The following is a 26106-nucleotide window of genomic DNA, read 5'->3' as shown; positions in this document are numbered from 1 at the left end:
TTCAGTCAGTCGATAACTTCCTGACTCCCACAACCTGCTCCCGGGGGCCGGGGCCAGGGGGGCTGCTGGGCTCCACCCACCCCTCTGCGCACCCTCGCGCTACGATGGGAGCATTGGCTGGCCACGCTTGCTTTCTCATTCAATCTTTTCTACAGCGTCGTAGCTCAAACGCAAGCAGTGTATGTGTACAACACATTTAGCATAGCTATATAGCCAAAATGATGGGGAGACATCAAGTGCTACGGCAATTTCTGGGTAAAAGCAGACTTTGCGCATCATTGAATCTGCAAAGAAATTCTCCGGCGTCATTTTGCTTCTCCTCTGCAAGTTCGTGTGCCAGTTGGCATCATTCTTCACGCGGATTCAGGTAAAGAGTCGCTTTTTCCGTTGGTGTAGGCACACGAAATCTGATTTTACCGGCCATGGACCACCGGGAATATAGTCTAGTCCCATATGTTACGATCCGTGTGTAAGTCCCTGCAGGCAGTGAAAATAGTTGCCAGTGACCGGTGACAGTGTTTCATAGTCAACATCTAACGTTAGATTCGTACATTTGTGGCTTTTGTATCGAAAATAAGACAAAAACTGAAGCAGAACTGTATCTTGATCTTTCCAATTACAGTGCATACAATGTGTAAATTTACTGTGTTTCTCCATAAAAGACCATACTATAAAATGCTAGGCTAGTGATTCCTCTTGTCTGATTGGGGCCATGGGGGGGGGGGGGGGGGGGGCGCCAATGGGGCCACTCTTCCACTGCATTGCCACTGCACTGGCATGCCATTATTATGCCTCTACCTAGGCCCTATATGGCATGATGGGGGAGGGTCAGTTATGTACTTGGAGAGTGGATCGTATCGCCGGACGCTTTTTTTTTCTTGGCTCTGAATTCCGTAAATTAATGTTTACTCAGAGTAAGAGGATGAAATTTCGGCCAAAAAAAGCTCCAGTTATTATTAACAAATTCGAATCCAGCAAAATTATGAAAATCATTCACTCCAATTTTTGTAACTAAAATAGACTTCAAATATTCCCCTCTCCAAAAGGTTTTTTTTTTTTTTTTGCATGGTGTAAAATTGCATTATATCCGGACACAATTTTTGTAATGGAATAATCGACCTCTTTCGCACCTTGCCCTTGCACTAGAATCAATTCATACCAACGATTCACCGCACACATTCTTACCAAGCAGATGACAAAGAAAAAAATCAGCAAATGAGGCTCAAATTTCGTATTTTCCAGTAAAATATCAAACTAGAAACGTTAAAACGATAAAACCTGGTGATAAATCGACATCTTCTATTAAAATCTGAGGTGAAATGTGAATTTCTTAGCGTTTTTACATTTTTATATCGCGTTTTTTGCGATTTCGGTCTGTACAATGCTCTGTGAGGCTAATCTACGAAGTCGCGTGCGTATTGAATGTCATTAGTACGCAAAAATGTGCGCGTCCAGAATTACCATTCTGTCCCGTAGTACCATACCTGTATATACCTACTAGTAATAGTGACCGAAACTAACCATGCTAACTAAGGCCAAGTAAAAAAAGAAACCAGTTTCTCGTCCTCGCGCGCATCGATTTTGGCCGCCGCATCGATTTTTTTACTATTTACTATTTTCAAAATGGCGCTGAAAATACCAAGAAATTCATAATTCTCGTCCCAGCCCGCTCTCCGCCCGCATCGATTTTCAGTTGCCGCATCGACTTTTTTGATATTTACTATTTTTTCGGCCGCCGAAAACACAAAATCGACAATTCACCTACCAATCGTGATGTGTACGCGTCCTCTATCTTAGCTGGAGTACAGCTGTAGCTTCCGTAGTGCGTATGTAATAACGCATGCATTTATCACACTGCGAGCTCGGCAAGAAGGAACGACCCACAAAGCAGTCGAACTGTAGTTGGATGGGCGCGCGGGAGCGGGCCTGGGCTGTGATGTACAGCGCACTCGGTACGTCGTGAACTTTTGCGAACGATCGCTGATACTAGTATTCCACTTATATTTCGCGCATTGTTCGTATTTTTCCCCGTTTCTCATATTAAAGGGATGAATTGTACTGTACAAATGCTTGTGAGGATTGTATCGAGTTTACTCATGTCATTGTGACTATTGTATGTGCACGTTTGTGCAGTGTCGGAAGGTACGGTGCCAGTGCAGTGGCCGTGCCGGCCGCGTATTACGTATATGCGTGTCTGTAGCTAGCTGCCAGGGTCCCAATCCCCCTGGGCCCTGGTGCATAAAACCCTTACCGCTGGACTTATCGCTCCTTTCTAGCAGTAAGTCTTCAAATTAGCGGTAAATTTTATAATCCTTGATGCTGATTGGCTGTGACGCCTAATTTTGACGGTAGTTACCATTGAAATTCAACGGTAAGTTTTATGCAACGGGCCCCTGGTCTGTCAGCTGTCTGCACGCACGCATGAACACATTCGAATGTGTAGAGGCCCAAACACTGCTCTGTTAACGTTGCATCTGACGGCGATGTATTGTTCTACTTTGAAGAGAAATGAATGCGCTTTTCCAGCAAATGTAGAATTATTAAATGGGTGTATCTACAAAATAAATAACTTTTCCACGGATTCTGGTTTGTCGTATTTCTGCGGGATACTTTTCTTTACAATGTAAATTAACGGACACGGCCGTGAGTCGTATCACCTGCAGTGTGATACAATCAATTCATCATCCAAATGATGAGTGATTATCAAATGTCTTTTTAGAATATGAAGAAACATCTTTAAATGTTTAATGCTATATGCCATATCAGTATCATTTTGACATCCATCTGCAATTGTACCAGCCAGTTTCCAGTTTGAATGTGCTACAAATGTACTGTGAAGAGATGCAGATACAATATACCAGCTGTGTGGACACAAAAAGTCACAAACACCAGTGATAAAGCAGTGTTTTGAATATCATGGAATTTATTTCAGTCGTACATTTGTTGATAGAATGTTTTATACCTGTTTCAATTAATAGCACAATACATCAGAATTGCAAGTACACTGGTATCAGAAATGCCATTACAACACTAAATACCAGTTTTAAGATGGTCATTTTCCCCTTGACATCTGTAGTAGAAAGAAAAAGCAAAATGTATTTCTGCACGCATGAAGTTTCATTTCAAGTATGGTACATATTATGTATATCTATTTGTTTGAAAATGCACAGAGTGCAGGCAAGACATACACTTGGGGCCTGGTCTCTCATAACACAGCTACCAGAGTGATATTTCATTTCATAAATTGGATATAGAAAATAGTAAAGCCATCTCTCGTTACCTTTCTCAGAATTACTGGACGAGAAACACATATTACTTTCATTTTGACAATCCTCGAAAAAATAGTAAGATATCAAATAGTAAGGACCTCCCTCATCGCCTTGCTCAAAAAACCTGGACGAGAAACTACTTTCTTTTTTTACTTGGCCTAACAGTATTTGTGAAACATCTTTAGATTTGAGTCAAAATTAGACAAAAACTTATTCTTGACTGAGCAGAAAAACAAACAAACAAACAAATCACAGTTTCACACTTTTTTTGGGGGGGGGGGGGATTGAGGAGGTTCAGTTTAGCCACTTAGGAATAGAAAATGTTTTTATAGGCCTAACTGTTAATCAGTTTTGTATCAGTCTGCAAAGCGTTATGTCATCATCCATGGTCATATTATGACAGTCATCACCATCTTCTGTCATGTTTTGTTTAAACGTTATTATTCTTAGTGAATGAACTTGTGCTGTCTCACTTATACTTTTTAATGATTTTTTTTTTCAATGTAGACCCTCTATATGATTTTATACATAGTAGCAAGTAAATGGATATTTAGTGCTGTCTGTGTGTTATATTGTAGTGACTACCAGATCTGAAATTTCTCTCAAGTGCAACAGCATGGAGGTATTGTGCTCATCCAGAATCAGAGTTACAAGAAATCCCTTCGAGACAGGTCAGGGGTCATGTTGTAAAGGATGGATGCCTCAAATATAGCTCTTAAAACCGATTCTCTATAATCGGAATTTAACCCATTAGCAACTGAAATGCCCAAAACCGCCCATCCCTTTTTGTATAGGTTTATGCTGTACCATTTTTTTTTTTTCATTTAGAACATATAAATTATGTCATTTGAAAGAGGTCAAAGGTCAAAAAAAGTATGTGAAAATTATTTCTGAGACACACCATTCTCTTGGTAAAGTTGATAGGCTTTCTAATAAACTTAAAATAGACAAAAATAAACATGCTGTTAGCTAATTCATTGTACATCATTAAGAAAGTTGTCGAAATGAGAGCAATATTGCTGTACCTTCCAGGGATCCATGGGCCATTATGGACAGAATGTTCAGATGCTTAAGGGTTAACAGACATCTCATTAATTTGAAATTATTCAAAAATGAGTAACAAGATGAAGATAACAGAAGAATGGTTAATGGAATAAATTGTGGGGTCTCATATAATGCTGAGACTCTATCAGAGCAACTTGTGTGCTGCCCCGTCTGTTTCTGTGAGTCACAAGAGAGCTAAAGGAACTCCAGCCCTACACAAATTTTGTGAATTGTGTGATAATTTCGTTTTGATGCAGCTGTGCTATGATTATGATTATGTTTGTTTGTTTTATTTTCCATCGGAGGAGATGGTTGGATAGCTCATATTCAGTTGTAATGCTCTGGTCTTCCATGGGGTCCAGTTCAGTTGGATGTAAGGTGGGACCACTTCACCGGGTTGAACGTACCCTACTCCTTGTGGTGGATAAATGAAGCGGAATCTTTTATGTGCATGAGTTGTGACTCTCTCAAACACAGGACCTCTATTTTATGTCCTATCTGAGGGACATGATTATGATTTTCACATTTGTTTGTATGTTTAATCACTTTAATGTAGTAGTAGTAAGTACCATGAAAAAATTATGAAGCAGTGCCCTCAGTAGGTTGATGAGATGGCTCAGTCAGTATCATATAGACTGCCTTCAATGTAATGGCTCAAGTTTGGATGCAGGTTCATATAGACTGCCTTCAATGTAATGGCTCAAGTTTGGATGCAGGTTCAAATCCAAGTGAGTCTTATTGAACAATGCTGTGTGTTATCAAGTTGTCCCCTCTAGTAGAGGCAAAACACTCAAAGTCCATCTGATAGGTCATAAAATGGAGGTCCCATGTGTGAGAGTCTCACACATAAAAGATCCTGCTTCATTCATTCATCGTAAAGAGCAGGGTACATAACCTGTTGAAATGGTCTGCCCCAAGCACTGACAGCTGGACCCCATGGAAGACCAGCTAGTGCAACTTAATATGGGCTATACAACCATCTTGTCGGATGGAAAATGAAAACAAGCAGTTGAACAAACAAACGAATAATCCTTAGCTTGTTATAATGTCATGTGAAATCTGTTTGTCCCGGACAGTTCAAATCCAGCAGAACGCAAGGACTTTGATGTCTGCATTGTTGGAGGAGGAATCGTGGGTCTGGCCACTGCACAGGAGCTGATATGGAGGCATCCAAACCTCAAACTCGCTGTGGTTGAGAAAGAGAATGAATTGTGTAAGTCTGATTTATTTTAATTGGTGCACTTACTTTACCTATACTGTGCCGTGTACACTATATATTTACTCACCTCTCACTGTGAGTCATCATTCCAGAATTTCATGTTTGCCTATTTAAGGTTTCTTTTTATTTGAATTGAATGGTATTGACATGCCCTCAATCACCAAATTAATATGCTGTGGAGGATTAGCACTGGCTGAAACTAATGGGAACATTAAGAGTTATGTAATATAATGTCCTACTGGTATTACATTGTGATACCACTAGAGATTCTGGATCATAAAAGATGTAGTGAATGAAACTTTGCACTGCATGGAGTTAAATCAGACTTAACATATTACAATACTTTTGTATCATATGACCATTTGGGCACAATCGATATAGTGCTTTTCTTACAGGTCATGTAATATGTCAAGTTTTTCAGAATTCTTCATATTTAATGTTTATTTATCTTTCAATTTCATTTGTGATACCAGCATTACATCAAAGTGGACACAACAGTGGTGTCATCCATGCGGGCATATACTACACTCCTGGTTCATTGAAAGCCAAACTGTGTGTGGAGGGATTGAACCTCGCCTACCAGTATTGTGACAAGCACAATCTACCCTACAAGAAATGTGGAAAGGTTTGCTCTCCTCATACCTGGTCTCGTACCGAAACAGGAGTGCTTAGCAGGCATCACCGCTTGTATGTTCAAGTGGAATTTATCTCCCAAGTAACAGTTGTCTCAATTGCAATAGACTTTTGCATTCAGAGCAACAGATTGGGCATAGCACTTTGTAATGTATGGGGTTAATGTATTGAGGAACTTATGGGAGTTTGAATGTATGGAAAGTGTCATGTTAAAAAAAAAAAAGTAAAAAAGCTGTCTTGTTCATATGACCATGACATCATGTTATTTCTTTCTTTTTGTATAGTCCAGAAGTGTTACAGTGTACTTTTCCTCGATTTATGCAAAGGAGTCACTTTTTATCTTTAATCTTTGAGATACACACTCAATAGTAACCTAAAGTAATTGGTGTTAAAGTAGACATACACAAAGCATTTATTAGGGCACATATCTGTGAGAACTCATTCTTTGGGCAACTGGGACAGAAATGCCTCATACATTCATTAACCCAAAGAAAATTAAAGGATCATTTTTTTTTTTAACCAAACGCTAAACACTGCAAAATTATTAAAAAAACAAAAACTTATCTTTCTTTCTAATGTTTAGTAAGTATTGTAAAGCACCTAGAGTCTTCAAGATTATTACATGCTATATAGATTTAGATTATGATTATTGCTTTTATAATATACTGACCCTAGTCCAACCTTATCTGTCCATGCATGCCTTGATAGTTGATAGTAGCCATCAAGGAGGAGGAGCTACCCAGACTGGAGGCCCTTTACAAGCGAGGCCAAGAAAACAACGTGCCTGGGCTGAGGATGCTGAATGCAGATGAAATCAAGGAGGTGGAGCCATATTGCAAGGTAGCGCCAGTGAATTTTCTCTATTTCTGTGTAAGCAGGACATATATTTGCTTTGTGCTCTGTTTAAAAAAAAAAAATCAAACTAGAAAAGTATAGATACTTTCTTTTCTCATTCTGACCATGGAAATGCTTTCATTTGATGTTTTCCAGCAGTCATGTACAGTTTTTGGTGTTTTATCTTTCGAGTTTGAAGTGACACATAACTATAACCGTATGATAAATTCATCACAAGTGTGTTTTCACCACTTCTACATCCGACGTTTGATAATTGTATTCATTTTGTAGTTGGTCTTGAAGAGTGTAACTTTCAACGTCATATGGTTTGTTTGCTCTGTCCAGGGTTTGAAGGCAATCCACTCTCCAAACACTGGTATTGTGGACTGGGCACAAGTAGCAAGATACTACGGAACAAACTTCAAGAAGCACGGTGGTAGCATATTCCTCAACTTTGAAGTCAAAGGCTTCTCCATGACATCAGAGGGCAAGTCAGGTTCAAGTGAAGGTAAAAGTTCATAGGTCATATCTGTGATGTATTACTTGCATCTCATGCACACTAGCATGAGTCACCCGCTCAGGAATGTACTCCCCACTCTGATTATGTAACACTGCACCCTCACCCTCACTGATACCAAAAAGCCCAACGTGGCAAGTTTAATAAATGCTCACTCCTATCCCATGCATAGCTCGAGTCACCCGTCTTCCTTACTTGCTCTCCATGTGAATGTGTCTGTGCCTGATCGAATGTATGAGTACATCACATGGTGTCAGGAGTCAAAAGTTAAGTTCTGCTATTAAAGAAAAATGGCAGGATTAAAGCCTCCAGGTCCCCTTAGTTTCCAAGGAAATGTTGCAACGAATTGGAAGGACTGGTTACCATCGTATGAGCTATACGAAACTGCAACCGAGCTGAGCAAAAAAGGAGATGAAGTGCGGTATGCTACATTTCTACACGTGGCTGGAGCCACGGCGCAGAGAATAGCGAGGACTTTTGAGTTCAAGTCAGAAGAACTTGGAAAAGTTGAACCACTGAAGAAGAAATTTGCAAATTACTGTCAGCCGAGAAAGAACCTGTCAGTCCTCAGGTACCTGTTCAACTCTCGCAATCAACGGAGCGATGAAGGCTTTAGCGCATACTACACGGACTTAAAAGCACTGGTTGACGACTGTGACTTTAAAGATCTCGAAGACGAGATGCTCCGTGACAGGATAGTCTGTGGAATCCATGATCACGGATTGCGAGAAAAACTGCTACAAATTGAAAGCCTTACCCTGCAGAAATGTGTCGACACCTGCAGCATAGCGGAAAGCAGTGCGCAACAAATGGAACAGCTCCAAAAAAGCTCAGACACTGAGATTCACTATGTGAAGGAACGATCACGACCCCGATCTCGACCAGAAAAGACCCACAACGACCGCCCATCCAAGCCCCACTACAGAGACGCAGAAAAAGCATGTGTGAACTGCACATATGTTCACCGTTGGCCGAACTATTGCCCAGCAGCAAAATCAAAATGTCGAAATTGCGGAATGACGGGACACTTTGAGAGGTCGACAAGATGTCAAAGGAACCAAAACCAACACAGCCAAGGAAAATCAAGCCAACACCAACCAAACCGACAAGACAACCCCGGAGATGACCGCCGAAATGACCGCCGAGATAATCGCAGATACGACCGTCGAAACGATCAACGGGAAGTCAAAAACATCGACGCCGACGAAATGCAAAGATACTCCGACGATGACGGTACCTACGGAGCCAGCGATGACGACTACCAAGAAGTATTTATTGATCTGGTGGTGGATAATGTGGACGCATGCGAATGGACCAAGCAGTGTGAAATTGATGGTTTGAATGTCAAGTTTAAGTTGGACACGGGAGCACAGGTCAATATTCTACCTGCAGAAATATTCAACAACACGAAACTGAACTTGGAAAGATCTAACGTTACATTGCGATCTTATTCAGGACATACTATGAGACCCCTAGGACAGACAAGATGCGACGTGATGGTTGGTAAGTCTGTATATTCCCTCACTTTTCAAGTGGTTGGAGGTGGTGTGAAACCAATATTAGGCATGAGAGCTTGTGAGAGCATGAAGCTGATAAAGAGATGTTGTGTTGATGACGTGGCAAGCAGAGCACATCCAAAAGATGCTCGCACGAGCGATTCCAAGAAGGCGCACGCAAAGTCCCCTCTTGCCCCACCCCTCCCGCCGAAGCCCCAAGCAGCAGCTTCTCGCGCAAGCGCAGACAGAACAGCCAACCCCGACTCCAGCCGCAGCCAAGGAGTAAGCGACCCGCTAGAACGCTATTCTGATTTGTTCTCTGGTTTGGGTAGGTTGCGCAATCACGAATACAACATCTCGCTAGACCAGGATATTGCCCCAGTGAAATGCCCGCCGCGAACGACCCCGCACAAATTGCGTGATCAAGTTAGAGCCGAACTCGAGTGCATGGAAGGATTAGGGGTAATTGAGCGAGTGAATTGCCCAACAGATTGGATTAGCGCAATGACAGTAGTTCACAAACCTGACGGCCGAGTCCGCATATGTCTTGACCCCCGCGGTCTGAATGCCGCCATTAGAAGGGAACATTATCCCATGCCAACATTTGAACAGATAGCTGCTCGCATGCCAAACGCTCGCGTATTTTCCAAATTCGATGCTACTAGCGGCTACTGGCAGTTACCGCTCACTGACGAAAGCTCATACCTGACTACTTTCAACACGCAATTTGGCCGCTACCGCTAAAAGGTGATGCCTTTCGGCATCTCCTCTGCGAGCGAGATATGGCAGCGAGTAATGGTTGACGAATTCGGCCAGATGGAGGGAGTTGAGGTTGTTGCAGACAACATTTTGATTTGGGGCGAGGACACTGCACAACATGATGCCCGTCTGTCTGCCTTTCTCAAAAAGGTACTCTCCTCTGGCCTGAAACTCAACAAGGCAAAGTCGATCATCCGTGCCAGCGAAATCGAGTACGTAGGACATGTGATCTCATGTGATGGCGTGAAGCCGAGCGCCGATAGGATTAACTCAATTGTAGAGCTCCCCCATCCGACATCCAAGAAAGAGGTCGAAACTTTCTTGGGCATGGTTACGTACCTTGGAAAGTTTATCCCCAATCTGTCTGAAACCACTGCCCCCCTGCGCGAGCTACATTGTAACACAAAAGGGCGTGGCCTGGCACTGGAATCATGAACACGCGCAAGCCGTAGATAAGCTAAAAGAGATGATAATCTCCGCGCCAGTTCTGCAGCTATACGATGCAGCACAACCTGTTGCCTTGGCAACGGATGCCTCCAATCAAGGCTTTGGTGCTGTACTGATGCAAGGTCAAGATAGCCCCATTGTGTACGCATCGAGACGAGTCACTATTGCTGAGAGAAATTACGCGCCGATAGAAAAGGAAATGGCTGCAATCCTATTTGCGTGTAGCAAGTTTCATGACTATGTATATGGTCAGAAAATCCGAATCTATACCGACCACAAACCGCTGATCGGCTTATTCGAGAAGCCTCTGCACAAACTCAGTCCACGACTACAACGAATGAGACTTCATCTCATGGCGTACGACATTGCACTGCAATGGAAGCCCGGAAAAGAAATGTTTGTGCCCGACGCGCTAAGCCGCTTGCTGCCGGAAGAAACTCGACCAGCCCGCTCAAACGAGCCTAGGATCAAAATTGACATTGATACAGTCGAGAGCGTAATGCATATGTCAGGCAGCAGGCTCAAACAGTTTCAGACGGAGACTGCACGCGACCCTGTGCTGAGAAAATGCCGCGAATGCATACACAGCGGCTGGCCGGAGAACAAAAATGCAATCCCGGATGAACTCAAACCGTACCACTCATTTCGGCATGAACTTGTGGAAATGGATGGACTGATAATGAAAGACAATCGAATAGTAGTCCCCGCAAGCTTACAAAAAGAAATGCTCAACATCCTTCACGAGTCTCACATGGGTATAGTCAAACTCAAGATGAGAGCCAGGAACATCTTCTTTTGGCCGGGGATGAATGCTCAAATTGAGGACAAGGTTGCCAGGTGCGCAACCTGCCAATCTACCAGAAAAAAGCAGCAATCAGAGCCTCTCATCCCACATAAAATACCTGACAGGCCATGGTCAAAATTAGGGATAGATATCTTTCACCTTGATGGGATCAATTATTTGCTAGCAGTAGACTACTACTCCAAATTCCCCGAGGTTCAAGCCCTCCAAGAAATGACGGCTTATCACATCATTAATGAGCTCAAGAACATATTTGCCCGCAATGGCATCCCCGATGAAATCATCACAGACAATGCCAAACAATTTGCCTGTGCAGAATTTGAAACATTCACACGGGAATGGGAAATAGAACACAACACATCTAGCCCGATCTATGCACAAAGCAATGGGCAAGCAGAACGACATGTTCAGACGGTGAAAACCCTCATGAAGCGAGCAAAGATGAGTAATCGCGATCCGATGTACGCCCTCTTGGAGTATAGGAACACACCCATTGAAGGTTTAGATGGGTATGCGCCTGCTCAACTTCTCAATGGACGGCTATTGAGGAGTCGAATGCCCACTCCGATAACCCTCCTCAAACCCCATGTCGTGCCACCCATGCACGATAACCTCGTGGCCCGTCAGAAACAACAACAAAAACATTTCAATACAAGAGCGCGCCCCACCCCCCTATCCATGCTGCCAACCAATCAAGAAGTAGTTTTTTGCACCAAGACTACCTCATGGAAAACTGGCCACGTAGCAAAGTCAGCCCACACTCCCCGCAGTTATGTGATAAAGAACGAGCAAGGCGAGTACAGGCGAAATCGGAAAGACATCCGACCCATTCCTGCCCCACCCCCTCCCGTACCCCAGCCAGTCCCAGCGAGCAACGGCAGTATCGCCACGTCACAGCCACTCTCAATCACAACGCTATCGCACCATCACGCTTTCTAAACCAACCACCACTCGAAGTGGGAGGATATCCAGCCCACCAAAGCGTCTTGACTTGTCATAGGGAACTTCTAATTGTACTGCAACATGTATAAACAGTTAATTTATGGTAACATATCACTCAATCTTACCATGCCTATTCTACGATTCCGTCAATGTTTATAATTGACTTAAAAACTATGAAATGTGTATTTGCTCTATTGACTTAGCCTCCTCATTCTCCATTCTTTCCTATCTCATCTTATTACTCTGCAGTACTGAAGTAGACATCCAATGTAAAGTGTATTGTGTTAGAAATGATGTTAGAGATGATGAAATAACTGATGTAATGTCATCATTTGATATTATTTGATTGTGTTTTTTATTTTTTTCGCACACATTGGTAATATCTGAAGTAAGATAAATAATTTTAAAAAAAATTAAATGAATTAAATTAAATCAAGTTGTATCAGTCTGCATGTTGACCGCATTTTATTACGGGAAAACAAAGAGTAATTGCGAATCAATTCTCGTTGGTAACATGTAATTACTGTTCCTGAACATAAATCGCATGTGATTCTGCCAGTAAGTTTTGAAAATGAATATTTAAGCAATGGTAAATACAAGCTGACAAACGCTGTTGATGAATCTCAGCAAAGGGTCAGAGAATATGAAAACATAAAGAGAATTATTGTGAAGGAGAAGATTGAATAGTTATCATTTAACAATGTAATGTACATAAATCTGTGCAATTATTAAGCAAAACATTGAATGTATATAGATATTGAGTGGCAAGACAACCACAAAAAAAAGAGGATAAGATAAACCGAGTAAAACGTATCTGTACATACTATGAAAAAAAAGTGGAAAGAAAACCACACACAAAAACAAGCAACTGATCATTTTGTAACGAAACTAAGCAAGAAGTAAGAAACTAACTATTATGTACTGAACAACAAATATGAGTGAAACTGCGCCATTATGATCACAAATTTTGGACATGTTTTGGCTTAACCGTTTGATATCTAGTGATCAAGATATGGTTTTGAAAACTGTCCCCCGATGCTGATTAATCTTTTCACTATGAGTCTGACTCAGCATTCACATCGTGTTAATCCCCTGCAACATTGTCATGATTGTAAGTATTAAATAATACATTTATTAGGCTAATAAGACTTCCATAATCAAGCTTCGTCTCGCAATACCATGTTAACCACTTCGATTGAAGGGGAAGATGTGATGTATTACTTGCATCTCATGCACACTAGCATGAGTCACCCGCTCAGGAATGTACTCCCCACTCTGATTATGTAACACTGCACCCTCACCCTCACTGATACCAAAAAGCCCAACGTGGCAAGTTTAATAAATGCTCACTCCTATCCCATGCATAGCTCGAGTCACCCCGTCTTCCTTACTTGCTCTCCACGTGAATGTGTCTGTGCCTGATCGAATGTATGAGTACATCACAATATCCATTGTCTTTGAAAGTTTTAGCTTAAGGGTGAATGTACAGATAAATATGATTATGTGATGTGTAGCAACACTGTAGCTGTACAGCGAATACTCTCATGTGTGATGTTGTTTTACTGGCTCTTGAGAATTATGTATTTTTTGGCTGGTGAATTTTATAGACTTTTACATCCACTGCTATAAATGAGCAATTGCTTGTAAGATTTTTTTTTTTTTTTTTTTTCCTGCAACAGAATGATATTGATTCAGGAAGGTATACGTCGCTGTGTTAATATTTAACCCCAGGCTTCTTCTTTTGAGTTCACAAGCCATCATAACCATGCAAGTTGTATTCACCAAATTATATGGGTAAGAAAGCTCCTGTTGTCTTTAGACAAAATAGAAGTGAGATACAGTGTAGCGATTATTGGTGACTCTAAGTAGTTTCAAGATGGTTATTTCTAATTACATGCTTAAGAGCTTCAATGCTGAGGAAAATGCTACAAAGTATGCTCATCTCCTTGATCATTATAATCTTTTAATGGCATTGAAAAATATATACTCAGAAACACTTGTGAGTGTTACAGGTAGCAGAATTTATGGTTTAATTTCCTTTGTTAAGAAAGACAATAAAAAGTCTCTTTAAAGCTGAAGTAACTTGTAATATCTGGTGTCATAATTAATAGGCCTGCTATGAAATAACTGTGATTACTTTGTGTGTCTGTCATTTCAGGATTAGAATATCCAGTGACCTTGAGGGCAAAATCGGGAGTAAGTAAAAGTTTTCTTTCATATCTAAACCCCTCTCTTGTGAAAGGACACCGAATTTCCATACCTCATAACTTCAATGATCTGAAAAGTGATAACCTCTCATGACTTTGCTTTTTGATTTCACTTTTTCTATTCATTACATAATGAAAGCACAATTTTGTGTGTGATGTGATGTGTTTCAGGCAAACCACAAATGCATGCTGTAGAAAAGAAAGTCTGCCTCTATCCTAAACTGAAAATTTTTTCCGTGTGGATGAAGAATATGAAAGTCGAATGATTCTTTTACATTTGTAAGCAGTGTGTTATGTCGGCAATGGTTAGTGACTATAGAATGAGATAGGTTCAGTGCACTTACCCCACTTCCTGGAGAGCATACCAACAGATTGTCAGTTAGTGGGCCACACATATTTAATCCAACCATGTCAACAGTGACTTCCTACCAGGTACCCATTTCTGTTCCTGGATACTACAACTTTTTTTCCCCTCTGTTGTGCCTCATCAACAGAAATCCCTGAGATGCAAGTACGTAGTGACCTGTGCTGGACTCTACTCCGACCGCATGGCCGCGCTGTCGGGCTGCAACAAACTTCCACGCATCGTGCCCTTCAGGGGGGACTACCTCCTCCTCAAGCCAGACAAGAACTATCTTGTCAATGGGAACATCTACCCTGTAAGTCTCTCTCTCTGTACTTTGCACTCACCACCAGTAAAGTGCCCTTGATGAGAATCTGTTGAAAATGGCATTATTGCTATATTCTTTATTGTATGCTTTTGCAAGCATTGTTGTGATTTTCATTGTAAACTAGGACCTCAGTATCTCTGAACTGTTTGCACCAAGGATGAAGGAAGCACCTTATTAAGATATTTGCCCATCCAGCTTTTCAGTATATTTGTGTACGCAACAAAATAACAGATGTCAGTAAGTGTCATGGTTTTTAACAAGGTGCAATATAACATGGCATCAACCAGTTTAAAGGGACTGTACAGTACTGGTTGAGGTGAGGATTCAGCTCGTAACATTTTGTGAGATATTTAGAAACCACTCTATGAAATGTGAAAAGCATACAATTCTAAGGGGAATCAAAAGTTTTATTCCTCTATGAGAAAGCTTACAACCTAAATTAAATTAAACCATTTAATTATTGGACTAGATTTTTAGCGAAGTGTAATCGAGATCAATCTAATTCATACCTTGATATAAAGGGTGAGAAAAAGAGAGATGAAAGAATGTCAGTATTGATGACATTTTTTGTATTGATTACACCAATTTTTTTGCCACAACTGGAAAATAAAGGTACGTACCACAAGTGTTGCCAGTTACTCCACAATGAACAGACATTATTTTGTTATCGACTTTCCAAAAATTCTTTGCAAGCGAGGGGAACTGCTTTCAAGATTTGTTTCTGCAACACCAATATATTCTCACCCCTTGGTATAATCTGCACCCCATTTTGGGCTCATTATATGACAGGTGCCAAACCCACGCTTCCCCTTCCTGGGGGTCCACTTCACACCCCGAGTGGATGGCAGTGTGTGGCTGGGGCCGAACGCCGTATTGGCCTTCAAGAGAGAAGGGTACAACCTGCTTGACTTCAGTGTCAAGGACATGGCAGATGTTGCCACCTTTGGGTAAGCACACGCCCTCCCCCCCTTTGTTGTCCCCGCCGAACGAGTTCGAGCAGGGGACTATGAAACGGGCTCCGTACGTGTGTGTGTCCGTGTGTCCGTCCGTCCGTGCGTCCGTCCGTCCGTGCGTGCGTCCGTCCGTGTGTGCGTCCGTGTGTGATCAAAATGTTCAAAATGCTACTCCTTCGCCATTTCTAACCCGATTTTGATTCTGTTTGCTTTATATGATAGCACTACATGGGAGCTTTGAAACTTCTATACAGAATTTCAGTTGTGACCTTTGACCTTGACCTTTGACCTATATTGTACATTTTGCTTCAAAATGCTAATCCTTCGCCATTTCTAACCCGATTTTGATTCCGTTTGCTTTATATGATGGCACTAGGTGAGGGCTTCGAAACTTCTGCACAGAATTTTGACCTTTGACTTCTTTGACCTTTGACCTTGATTTTTGACCTATATTGTACATTGCCTACAAAATGCTACTCCTTCGCTATTTCTAACCCGATTTTGATTCCGTTTGCTTTATGTGATGGCACTAGGTGAGGGCTTCAAAACTTCTACACAGAATTTTGACCTTTGACTTCTTTGACCTTTGACCTTGATTTTTGACCTATATTGTACATTTTGCTACAAAATGCTACTCCTTCGCCATTTGTAACCCGATTTCAATTCCGTTTGCTTTAAGTGATGGCACTAGGTGAGGGCTTCAAAACTTCTACACAGAATTTTGACCTTTGACTTCTTTGACCTTTGACCTTGATTTTTGACCTGTATTGTACATTTTGCTACCAAATGCTACTCCTTCGCCATTTCTAACCCGATTTCGATTCCGTTTGTTTTATGTGATGGCACTAGGTGAGGGCTTCAAAACTTCTACACAGAATTTTGACCTTTGACTTCTTTGACCTTTGACCTTGATTTTTTTACCTATATTGTACATTGGCTACAAAATGCTACTCCTTCGCCATTTCTAACCCGATTTCGATTCCGTTTGCTTTATGTGATGGCACTAGGTGAGGGCTTCAAAACTTCTACATAGAATTTTGACCTTTGACTTCTTTGACCTTTGACCTTCATCTTTTTACCTATATTGTACATTTTGCTACTAAATGCTACTTCCGGCGGGGACATATATTACGCACCGCGTAATTTCTACTTTTCCTTGTTTTGTTTTTTTTTTGCTTTAGTCTCGATTGGTCACATTAAATCATTTACGTAAAGCCTGTTTGGTTCAGGTGTGCACTAGACCCATGGGTCTCTTGTTTTCAATTAGTAGTTCTCATCAAATTCCCGACCCTCTTAAGAACCAACATTTCAAAAAGAAGCTAGGAAAGCATTCAGAGAGCGCAGACCTCCGCCAACCAGCTCATTTCCACCCATGTACATATATGCTGAAAATGGACCTGCGCCCAATGATAAAGAATCCTGTCTAGTGTCTCTACCTTTTTTTTACAAATCCATTACCTAGACAGTGATCCGAATTACCACAAAAATTTAATCATCTGTTCCATGTGTCATTATCAACTTTTCCTGCAAATTTCATCCAAATTCATTTGTGACTTTTTTGGTAATTTTGCAAACAGACAGACAGACAAACAGAAAAACATACCTTGGTGGAGGTAATGACCACTGTGCACAAATTTGTGGCCTGTAGTAATGAGAGACTTTCAATAAGTGAGTATGGGTGTTGTTCCACAGGGGACTGTACAAGCTGGCCATGAAGCACTTCTTCTATGGCATAGGAGAGACCTACCGGGCCTTCAACTACGCTGCTCAGGTCAAGCTTCTTCAGGAGTATGTTCCTGATCTGAAGGTGGCAGATGTCACAAGGTATGGCACGGATGTTTTATAGAGGAAGAGAAGGAGGGGGAGGAGTTACAAAGAATCTTTTCATGTAGCAAAAAAAAACAAAAAAAAACAAAAAAAAAAAACAACAACAACTTTTTCATCCTGTCTTGAGGATCTAGAACTTCTTAGTATGAAATAATGTCATGTTAATTTTTATTCACTTAACAAATTTTGGGTAATTTTTTTTTTCCCAATAAAATTGATGATAATTGATTAGTATTGCAGTCAGGATGTTAAGTATGACATCTTTGAAGGAATATGCATTGATGTCATTTCAAACGCTTTGATTATTGTGGTTCAAGATGATTTTGCATTCAATGTACGGATGTGATTAATGAAATGTTTATTTTTGGTGTAATTGTTTTTCATTATTTGTATGATTATTTACATCTTTAAACAAAATCCAAAGGAAGAATGAAATGTGCTGTCTAACAGATCTGATTGCTGTTTCACAGGTTTTCCCTTTAATTTCTGTTCAATTTCTGATTGCCATTGGTGTCACATATAGATAGGATGCCTTGTAATTTCAGTTGATTTATATCGTTGGAAAACACTACATAATCATTTTCATCAACTGTCAAACAGTAATAAATGTTAGCACTGGCAGATGATATCAGTTCCTGAGACTTTGTGAGAGAAGATAACACAGTGTTTCCTGGCCTGTTTTGTCTTGTGTTTTTCAAGGGGCCCATCTGGTGTGAGGGCCCAAGCACTTGACGTGAATGGCAACCTCGTGGATGATTTTGTCTTCGACGTAGGGAGGGGTGATATAGGAGGCCGAGTGCTGCACGTCCGGAATGCTCCCTCTCCCGCGGCAACGTCCTCGCTGGCTATAGCGAAGATGGTGGTCGACAAAGTACAAAGTACTTTTACTTTGTAGTGAAGCTGTCAAGCGGTGTCAAGTTAAAGGTCAACTCATCTTGCTCTGGGACTAGCTTTTGAACCATAGAGGGCAGCAATGCCATGACCCATATAGATATATATGACACACATTTATTTTTTTATCAAACATGCATAGCATATATAGATATATGGAATGAATGCTAAGACATATAAAAGAGATTTTCATTATGTACATTGGCATGATGTGTCTGAAAGGACTCGTATTGAGTTTTATAAAATGGAGTTTCAGGATGGCCTCTTTTAATTAAAGGCTGACAGATTATTGTGCTTTCTGCACCATACATGAAATGCCACCTTGTCTGTATGTCAGCCTCTCAGAACAAATTCATTTATCTCCTTTTGAAGGAATTCAGCCATATAGTTGACTATGTGAACCTGAAATCTGTTTGCACTCTTGTATGAATTATGCTTCTTTTTTTCTTATTTTTGCTGAAAATGTGAACTTCAAGAGTGCAGACATACATTATGTTAAGGATTGACAATAAGTCCCTTTGGCAAATTCCACACAGATATACGATATAGCAAGCATTTTGTTGAAAATTATCTTTCAGTGTTTGGAGGCTTGGCCATTTATGGTGAGAGTACAATCTCCTTATGGCTGTTTTGTGTTAGCTGTAGGCCTATCGCCAATTTGAAGCTCTGAGACAGAGCCATGTAATCTTTGGATTTTTGTTCCTGTACACTAAAGGGTGCTGGGCTAGAGGTAATATGTTTTGGGTTTTTCTCTCCCGTCCTGCAGCTGGTAGTAAGGAACTTTCACAAGCACGACGTGGCCACTAGTTGAGCTTTAAAATTTACTTCTTGGCATGCTCAAATCTAAAAAACCTCCCGTCCTGGGGAAAACAGGAACAGTTCTTGACCAAAATAAGTGTCCAGTCCCGATGTTGGGCACAATTGAGCAGCCAGCCAATCAGCGATCTTGTCATGCGTGTCGGTCATACACCATGTGACGGTTTACATTTTACACATCAGCCAAAATCACTATTATATGTCTGCTTCCACACAGAAAATAGTGACTGATTAGAAATGGGGGCGGGAGTCCGAGTGAGGGGACTGTCACAGCTGATTGCTTCCGCGTCCTCTTGGTCTTGCAGTCGTGTAGTGAAAGTTCCCTCCTAACATTCAAAGAAGACTGCTCTTTGAAATTTCTTGTTGCCTGGGCCAGGTAATGCTGCAATAGGTGTAGTTGTGCTGAGTAGATTTTAGATGGAATCTCTCAAGGTCAAAGGTCTGTGAATTCTGGCCAGAGAAGACAATTTAAGCTAAAACATTATTTAGGAATTTCCAATGGCAATATGATTTAGTAACAAGAGTAGAAATAGACAATTATTTCAATTAATGAAATATTTTTTGCGTGATCAAGGTCACTGTTTGCTGAAAAACGTCTATTTCAAGTTTTAGCTTCAGCTAGGAATGTTCAATAGTACAATTTTCTGCGAAAGAAGGACAGAAAAACGAAAAGTAACCTGAATTAACAGGACATTAAGGTCAAAGGTCATTAATTCCACTAGGAATAAGTTTAATAATGGGGAAATAATTCTTTTGTGTAGACGGGTTAATCCTTTGTCAGTGTTCAAAATGAATGAGCATCATTAGAATATATGATAGATGAAGGGCAATAAACTACCAGAGATATAGTGCTTGGGTGAAAATTAGAGGCAGCCCACTTGGATTGCTCTAAATTTTGTGAATAGTTTTTTAACTTATAATTTCTATTTTCTAAATCAAGAAGAGTGTAGCAAATACCATATGAGACTTCATCACTTGCACTTATTTCTCTAGCACTAATGATACATCTCAGTGGGAGTATAGACCTTTTCAGCTTTAGTTTAGATTTTGTGTATAGTCTTTAATAGTATGATATTTTTTACTCAAAGTGTGAAAATGAAAGATCAGTGTGCCAAGTACTGTAAAACCAGAAGCATTCGCGGCATGAAATTTTCGCAAATTGCCAAACATGAAAAAATTACAAGTTTACTACATGCAGTTACATGTACTGGATTGTGTAGGTGAAAAATTTTGTTTGCATTTTACTTTCACTAATCATGGCTGTTTGTTTGAATTTGCAAGGGTTTCATGCATGCGAGAAAATTCTGGTTTTACAGTACTGTAAAAGTGGATATTTTCGCGCGACTAATTTTTCGTGTTTGGCTGTGTAAGAAGAGTTTCGCGTGTTTCATAATGCATAGGAACAAATGGCAAGCAAAAATATTGCCGTGCTTATATTTTCGCGCTAGTTTCTGGTTGTGCGAAATGAATGAAAATTTCCACTTTTACAGTAATCAGTTTGTATTCATTGTTGATAGTCTTCCTAACACAGCCTGCATGTGTCAAAATAATGTTTTAATCAAATGCTAGTTTACTATAGGTAAAGAAACCTTTTTTTTATGCCTCCGCCACGAAGTGGTGCTGGAGGCATTATGTTTTCGGGTTGTCCGTCCGTCCGTCCGTACGTCCGTACGTACGTCCGTCCGCTTTCGTTTACGCGATAACTTGAGTAATATTGACTTGAATTCTACCAAACTTGATCCAAGTATAAAGTATGATGGGGCAATTAGTTGATTAGATTTTGGGTGAAATCTGCCAAAGGTCAAAGGTCAAGGTCAAATCATGAAATTGTATCCGTTTACGCGATAACTCAAGACTGGATCGAGCAAATTTCACCAAACTTTGTGGGAGGATGATGTATGATGGGACAATTACTTGATTAGTTTTTTTGTGATATCGGACTGAGGTCAAAGGTCAAAGATCAAGGTCAAATCCTGAAATTTATCTGTTTACGTGATAACTCAAAACTGGATGAAGCAGCTTTCACCAAATTTGGTCCAAGGATGATGTATGATGGGACAATTAGTTGAGTAGATTTTAGTGACATTGACAAGAGGTCAAAGGTCAAAAGGTCAAGGTCAAATGCTAAAAATGTTGCTATTTCCCCCAATATCTATGCAATGCCCTAGGGTATTTTCTTGAAACTTGGTGTAGTCATGTACTACTGCATAAAGATTCTCCAGAGAGAGTTTCATGTCATAAGGTCAAAGGTCAAAAGGTCAAAGGTTAGGTGAAAATGTAATATCACTTTTCTCACAAATGGTTCGATGTATCTTTATGGAACGTGGTACATATGCATGTACTGACTGGCAGAGATTATCTAGGGAATTTAGGGGTCAAAGGTCAATAGTCATGGGGTCAAAGGTCAAGGTCAACTCCTCAATATTTTACTATTTCCCTCATATACTAGTATACGAAATGCTCGCATTATTAGTTTTCACACTTACAGTAATATATACATGCATTACCTAATGGAGATTCTCCAGGAAATTTCCCGCCAGAATGTCAAAGGTCAAAGGTTAAGGGTCAAAGGCCAGGTTTCAATGCCCCCCCCCCCAAAAAAAAAAAAAAAAAATCTATTTTGTACTGTAATTACACTCTTTCTTCGTACCTTGGAAATTACTCAATGCATAAACTTATAAAAGGGTCCGTCAGAATTCAAGTAAAAATTCTCAATTCCCCAAATATGTGTACCTGCACTCTTCGACAATTATAGCAAACCCAGTTCAAGGAAACTGTCATGGATCACACATTGTGAAGACATTGTACTATACGCCTATTGGGAGAATCATGCATTATGGCGGAGGCATCAGTCGCCGTAGCGACATTTCTAGTTTTTTTTTTTAATGATGATTATCCTTGTGTATATTTTATATGTTTTTATTTAATACTCTGCCATATAAACTTATGAAATTTCCCCTAGCATGTCTTTCTATCTACAATCAGACACGTGAATGAGAATGGCAGATCGATTCATATTTGTGTCACGAACTGTCATCAATACCTTGGAAGAGTTGCAGTTCATTGTCTGTGTATTTTATTATTGAAACAAAATAGAGGAAACTGGAAACCATGATTTCCCTTATTTTCACAGGGATGTGGGTTGTGATCTCTCCAGTGCTATCTACTAAGATTTTGTTCCACGTTTATTTCGTAGTTGGGCAACTTACTGCCATTTTGTTGTTACGCACACTGCCATATCTGAGCGTCTGGTGAGCATTTCCAAGATTTCTACCTCTGTGCTCTAAATTAATAAGTGGGATGGTTTTTCCCTCTTCAGCTTCACGAAGTGAATTTCCATGCCCTCGATCATTGAGCTTAGATCCACGACTTCCCTGCATCAGGTTTTTGTTGAGCGACTGTGGTTCCATGCTCAAGAGATTCCTCCATTTACGTGTGATTGGTGAACTCAAGCAACATGTCCATAGGCTAGTGCAATGCATCTACTGCTGTTGTATGGTTGACTACGCTATAGATCATTACCAAAGAAAAAAAGAAGGATAAAATGGATGTGGGAATTGATTTGCAATGAGACATTTGATACTAATACGTACAGGAAGCGTTTAGCTCTTTTATTAAACCAGAGTTTTCGATCATATTGTACAATTGTACAAGTATACATGCAGTGGTAGAGTCAAGAATGCATTTGTGCTTTTGAAAAAGATGTTCCCATGTGTTTGAAAGTTAAACTATGCAAAAAGGAATCAAATGCCCATTTCAAATTTCACTGTTTGTACCAGATTTTTACCAGTTCACAGCTCTCCATACTTAACTATACTTTCTTTGCCAAATTTGCAGCTCTCCATACCACCACAATATACTTCTGTGCCACATTATACAGCTCACCATAGCACCTGTAATACACACAAATGTACAAATGAGCACACATTCATACATACATGCATGCATACATACAGTACATACACTCATACATGTACATACATGTACCTTCAATGCAAACATTGATACAATGAACGCTATGTAACTTCACACAGCAAATTCCTTGTCATAAATGAATCAAACTTCCATGATCTATGGCACCAAGTTTTCACTGTGTTCTGTGCATGCATAAATGTACGTGTTGAGCTTGGGGATTAAAAGAAACAAAAGGATGAAATGGGAACATAGGGGAAAAAGTAATTGTGATGTCCATGAGTAGCAGGTACACCTTTCTCTGTGGTTCAGCAGCATTATAGATTCATGTCATAAAATGAAACAGATTTTGTGACGTGGCTCTAGACATTAGAAGAAGCCATGTCATCTTTTGCTTGACAATACTGTCATTTGTATACAACTTCAGGACTTTGTGCGATTTCATCGCAATCCCTATGTAAGCTAGCTCCTTCTGAGTGAACATTAGTCTTAGTAAAGTTTCTCCAGAAAGATATTCATGTTTGCCAACATTTAGACTTGTGGATTGAGTGAATGCAGCAATATTAGTAGAACACATCAGTGCAGTTTTGGGGAAAATTGGACAATCTGTTCTAAAGTTGTGAATTTTTAAAATTTCTTCCCAGTCACTGCTGGATGAGAAGACTACTACACTTTGCAATGTCACACGTATAGAACGATATAAGGAAAACAAAGGAAATTCACCAAAGTTCCACTTTCTCGCATAATAAAAGAAACCTTGACTTGCCTCTTTCAAAAATCAGGGGAATAATATCACCCTTAACATACATCAGGGACAAGTCAAGGAAATGCGTGCTTTCCCCCCCCCCCCCAAAAAAAAAAAAAAAAAATGTGAAATTCTCTTCATATTTTCCTTATATTGTTCTACACATGTGACATCATACACTGTAGTAGTTTTCTCATCCAGCAGTGACTGCGCAGATACTTTAAAAATTCATAACTTTTGAACGGAGTGTCTGATTTTCCCCAAACTTTCAACGATGTGTTCTACTAATATGGCTGCATTCACTAAATTCACATGTTATATGGAGGTATACTTGTCCTTTATTAGCAGTGGATAGCTACTGCCTATTGCATACACCTGAATACGTTATGAGTTGGTAGCATGTTTCAGACAAATAGGGCTGACTTTGTACTGAAAGAGCTATTGACCTATAGAAAAAAAAATGTATATATTTCTTTGATTCCTACTCTTATCTTACTCCATTCTTTCTGAACTTTCCTGCAGACATTTTTGTCCCACCTAATATCTCAAATAATGAATTTTTACTGATAATTTTGTGCAGAACTATCATGTATGCAGTGTGTGATTAGTGTAAATACTGTACTGACAATTTGGGATCAGATGTGCACTGAACTTGCATATTATAACAATGTCTATGGATGTTCAATTTATGTCAATCATGTGTGTTGTCTTTCAATACTTTTGTGTGACTTTTTTTTTTCATATTTAGCTATTTAATATGCCTGTGGTGTCTAGGATACATAGATGGCATGCTGTCCTATGTTACAGGATTGAAACTGAAAAGAAGTTAGGAGCATCGAGAAAAGTTAATGACACCTGTTTGGTTGAGATAACTCAAAGGGTTCGTTCAGCTGTGATTCTACATTTCAAGCACTTTTCTTTTTTGACTCTAGACATTGTATGTAAAAAAATTTAGATCTGTACCTTATCTCCTTAAATAATCAACAGCCTCTCCTAGTACTTTATAGTTTACTGTCCTAAGCTTCTCACATCCTGGTACAGTGCAATCCCATTGTAACGAACACGGTTATAACGAAATTCCGGTTACAACTAAGTAAAAATTCAGGCCGCAACATTACCTACTCTATGTATTTTTATTGTTTACACTGTATTTGTTCAGTTGTAACGAAATTTCAGTATAACGAAAGGAAACTGCCGGTCCCGAGGACTTCGTTATAACGCGAGTCCACTGTATGTAATGCACATTCTTTGAATTCTGGCAACACAACTGAACACCAATAGTGGGGATAGTTTTTACAGATGTATAGAAAGCTGTACAGTTTGGTGTTACGGTAATGACAGCTGGACCAAGTTCTTGAAGATTGGCAGAATCAATACAATGTGATCTGATCACGAAAGATAATTTCAAAGACCCTAGAGCGTGGGTATTCATGGAGTGGGAAGGCTGACCACACACCACCACAGAATCTTGAGTGGAGTTGACCGTTACCATTGAGCGTATGCTGTGATGGGTTTATACGTATTTGCTCGCCAGTACTATTTGTGGTGTTCAGATGAACCCCCCCCCCCCCCCACCCCGGTGGGCTGCGAATGAATGGGACCATCCATCCATCCATGAATCCCCACACTACCAGGCTGGGCCCTGTTTCATAAAGCTGTTCGTAAAGTTACCCATGACTTTACGAATGACTGGAATATAAAGTGTCATAATGTGTGTCATTTTTTTCCCCTTATGTTTTACCAAAGTACGACTGTATGTCAACACATGTATTTCATCTGTATTTGGGCAAAAATACACTTCAACTAAAAACGTGTGATGACGTGTAAGAATAATCATCTGCAAATTTCAACTTTAGCTATTGAAATTAACAATGGTTAGGAAACCCACTTGGCTTGCCATATTCAAGTTGTTCGTAAAGTCGTGTGTAACTTTACGAGCAGCTTTAAGAAACAGGGCTCAGGCCTTTACTCCTCTGCTACCTCAACTTCCTGTGGCCACCCTCGTACGAGTACATGCGCAAGTGTGTATATGTGTAAGTGGGTGAAAATGTTTTGTGTGGTTATGTGAAATGTGTGATTGCCTTTTTCCTATCATCACAGTATCACCCTACTATGCATTTAC

At 40.2% G+C, this 26106-nt stretch overlaps 1 protein-coding gene across 1 annotated transcript; it reads left to right on the top strand.

Moving 5' to 3' along the window:
* The first annotated feature begins 218 nt into the window (after positions 1 to 218).
* Positions 219 to 18515, top strand: LOC140234783 (L-2-hydroxyglutarate dehydrogenase, mitochondrial-like). Its single transcript, XM_072314855.1, has 10 exons — positions 219 to 367; positions 5390 to 5526; positions 6006 to 6157; positions 6874 to 7005; positions 7345 to 7507; positions 14121 to 14158; positions 14664 to 14828; positions 15630 to 15787; positions 17486 to 17617; positions 18320 to 18515. Exons 1-10 carry the CDS (start codon positions 219 to 221, stop codon positions 18513 to 18515), a joined length of 1422 nt encoding a protein of 473 aa, XP_072170956.1.
* The last annotated feature ends 7591 nt before the right edge of the window (positions 18516 to 26106 follow it).

The sequence above is a fragment of the Diadema setosum genome, chromosome 1 (assembly GCF_964275005.1).
Source record: "Diadema setosum chromosome 1, eeDiaSeto1, whole genome shotgun sequence".
NCBI classification, from domain to species: Eukaryota; Metazoa; Echinodermata; class Echinoidea; order Diadematoida; family Diadematidae; genus Diadema; species Diadema setosum.
The sequence above is the reverse complement of the archived record's forward strand: the minus strand, read 5'-3'. Positions and strand labels throughout refer to the sequence as shown.

Bases quoted from the DNA above. Each gene is read 5' to 3' on its own strand.
- LOC140234783 (XM_072314855.1), top strand. From the start codon at position 219: ATGATGGGGAGACATCAAGTGCTACGGCAATTTCTGGGTAAAAGCAGA. The intron at 15,788-17,485 runs GTAAGCACACGC...GTTGTTCCACAG, and splicing joins GCAGATGTTGCCACCTTTGG to GGGACTGTACAAGCTGGCCA. The intron at 17,618-18,319 runs GTATGGCACGGA...GTGTTTTTCAAG, and splicing joins AAGGTGGCAGATGTCACAAG to GGGCCCATCTGGTGTGAGGG.